General features: G+C 30.9%; 1 protein-coding gene across 1 annotated transcript; it reads left to right on the top strand.

Moving 5' to 3' along the window:
• The first annotated feature begins 224 nt into the window (after window positions 1-224).
• Window positions 225-998, top strand: LOC102660003 (uncharacterized). Its single transcript, XM_006573550.4, has one exon. It carries the CDS (start codon window positions 319-321, stop codon window positions 748-750), a length of 432 nt encoding a protein of 143 aa, XP_006573613.1. The 5' UTR covers window positions 225-318; the 3' UTR covers window positions 751-998.
• Window positions 999-3,377: the final 2,379 nt, after the last annotated feature.

Below are 3,377 nucleotides of genomic sequence, written 5' to 3'. Positions count from 1 at the left end.
TTTAAATAAAAAAAATGTCAATTTCTATATATTTATTAATTCAATTCAATGTCCCAAATTTAAAAATCAAATCATCAAATTTAAGTATTTAATAAACTTATTTTTATTTTTGTTTTTATTGGCGTAAAGTCTCTTTAATAGTTTTTTCTCTTGGCGCACGCGCACAGGTCAAAGTCAAAGCCGTATGTGACATCTACATCAACGTCACCCTAATCCCTCACATTGGAAGAAACTAGATCCAGAACATGCCAAGAAAAAAAATAAAAACAGGATAAGAAGAAGAAATCTGAAAACGGTACGATCACTCCTTTCTGCGCAATGGGCGCGTGCGCATCTTCTCCCTCCGCGAAAACGACAGCAGCAAGTGTGAACAAGGGTGGTGGTGGCGGCGGTGCACCTGCGTCGGAATCTTTCCGCCGACCGTCGTCGATCATGGTGATGGACATGCTCGGTCGAATCAACGAGTACAAACAACCAATCCCCGCCAGAAACGTGCTCTCCGAGAATCCTCATTTCTACCTCTGCAACTCGGAGACAGTGCACATCGGCACGTGCATGCCACGTGTCCCCGATGAAGAAGAGCTTCTACCTGGTCGAATCTACTTCCTCGTCCCTCTCTCGCATTCCGATTCCCCTCTGTCACTCCCTCTCCTCTGCGATCTCGCCGTTAAAGCTGGTTCCGCTCTTCCCAACCCTAATAATAACAGTTACAATGGTCACCGTAAAAAAGCCTCTGTTACGCGCCGTTAAATTTGCGCCGTCAGCGTGTAAGTTAGTGTTCTTTTAACTTTGATAATTTTTGTTTCGGTTTCTTATGTGGTTTAATCGATTTACTTGAGTGGGACCTTGGAAGAGAATATATAATATACATAGGCGATTAATTAAATTTGTACGAGCAAGGGCCCAAATGAGAGTAATTGGCTGAAAAACAAGAACAGTCTGTGAATTGGTGTGATTGCCCCCACAGGAATAATGAAATGCAGCAGCATCCAAAGTGATTTCTTCCGCTCATTGTGTTTGTTTGTAAAATTGTAATTGTTTCGATTTGGTTTGGTTGCAAACATGTGCTGTCCAATATCCAAGATGTGCCTGAATCAGAGTTGGAACTTGCAAGTTTTGGAATTGGGTGAATTTTTTGTTGTTGAAAATTATTCTAATTTCTAATATACAATTAATTAGAGAAAAAAAAAACTGTCTGTACTACTTATATCTATTTTTTTATACTGATGAATAACATATAAATAATTGATGGATAGGGTGTATCATGTGGTTCCCTATATTTATGGATGTAAAAACGGTAAAAATTTGGCATGAATATATAGGTCTCTAGAGTATGTTTTATGAGCTTCTCTATTTAGTGGGCTAGGTCAAGTAATTTAGACTCGGACAACATAGCAGGGGATTGGGTCAAGTTTGAATTTGCATTCTCATATTTAGGGGAGTTAATAATTAGATATTAATTTTAGTTTCTTAGTTTTTTTTAATAATGATACCACATCTTTGACATAGTAGTATTAATTAGAAATATTAGGATTTTTTTTTGGTATAGAAAATACATTATTTTTTACATATTCATAACATTAATTAGGAAAAATTAATTAGGGATATTTGTTGGTATAAATATTAATTAGTGATATATATATATATATATATATATATATATATATATATATATATATATATATATATATATATATATATATATATATATATATATATATATATAATCCTTCTTTGTTTTTCTTTATTTAAATTCTAGGGAATTCTACCTTTGTCTATACACAGGGCAAACCTATATATTCAATAAACACAAATTTGAATGAATACGATTCTGACATTTTAAGTTACTCGGTGTTCTTATAAAAATGCATGGCTTATCAAAGTTCCATTTTTTGGTAACGTTTTGTTAGTTTCACACTTGTTATGAGTATTTTAGTGTGTTTTCAAATGATTATCTCGAGTCTTGGAATATTTTTTATGTCCAAGAATTATGATTCTTTAAAATATGTTTGATTAGTCGTAAATATTTATGAAAATACTTATATATGTTTTTTTGAAAATATTTTTTTTATCTCTAATCAATTATTTGTCACATAAATGATATAACAAGAGTATGGTGGTATTTTTTACAATATTAAAACTTTTTTCCACTTTGGAAATGTTAAATTCTCGGTTGTGTATAGGAACAATTTTGTAAAAATATAGGTAAAAACATTCGTGGGACACATTAAGAATATTAAATAATAAGCTAAATATGGAAAAGAAACAATTCTTACTTTCACCATAGTGTTTTATTAGACACATTTTAACTTTTAACTTCTATTCTTATATTTTTCTATTTTTGTCTTTAAAATATTTACTAAATTTAGTTTTTGTCCTTTTTTTACATGGTAGAATTTTATTATTTATTTTAAAATTTTCTACTTCATCTTATCCGTACATCTAACGATTAACATTATTATCAACCAAATTTCACACCTTATATTGAACTTGTAAATGCTATTGATAGTGACACAGGCAGTGGGAAATATGGAGGTGACATTTATCGCAATGAAAGAAATGAACAAAAATATTGTTAATTTGTTGTAAAGTATTAGATTATAAGAGATGAAAGAAATTAACATATGTCGTCCATTAGTAGTAGTAGTTCAACATTTTTTAAATTTAAATTATCAATTAGTTTTTCAGTTTTTAACTGATTTATCAATTATTTTTGTCTAACATAAACTTAATAGAGATTAAATTAAAAATTTGCAACACGTACTCAAATTAAATTATATGTGCGTTATCTCCAAAAAAATAATTAAATTAAATGTGTAACCAAGATACAAGGAAAGTCTTATTTAAGTGAGTGATATGGGCCATTACTTCCTACACCTCTTGATATGCTTCCTGCATTCTAATCCAGAATGTAATTTACCTCCCAATTAAATATTTATATTCTGGAAAGACTAACCCAGAATATAAAATTACATTCTCGATTAGGCTTTCCAGAAGTAAATCAGGCGTAGGAAGCAAAACTGGAGGTGCAGAAAACAATTGCCCATGAGCAGAAGTTTTCATATATTATACATCATATGATGATAGCTTGTAATTGAATTTTACACATTACGTATATTATTTCCTCATAATATATTCGTTTTATTAAAGGGAACGTAACACTTACCACTTTGGTATTGATTCGGGCCCATGCAACATTGAGTACATTCTGCTTCGTAAGAAATACAACTTTTGCATTATTAAGAAAAGAAAACAGGAGATAATTGCATTGTTCTTACACAATAAGGGATTATATGGTTGCTGGTTTTGAATCTGTGTTGTGTATGTGCTATACTCGGAGTTTTTATTTTATATGTATATTTTATTATTGATAGATC

The sequence above is a fragment of the Glycine max genome, chromosome 1 (assembly GCF_000004515.6).
Source record: "Glycine max cultivar Williams 82 chromosome 1, Glycine_max_v4.0, whole genome shotgun sequence".
NCBI classification, from domain to species: domain Eukaryota; kingdom Viridiplantae; phylum Streptophyta; class Magnoliopsida; order Fabales; family Fabaceae; genus Glycine; species Glycine max.
Note: the sequence above shows the minus strand (reverse complement) of the source record. Positions and strands in the feature narration are given on the sequence as shown.

Coding starts and splice junctions, on each gene's coding strand:
- LOC102660003 (XM_006573550.4), top strand. CDS start 319: ATGGGCGCGTGCGCATCTTCTCCCTCCGCGAAAACGACAGCAGCAAGT.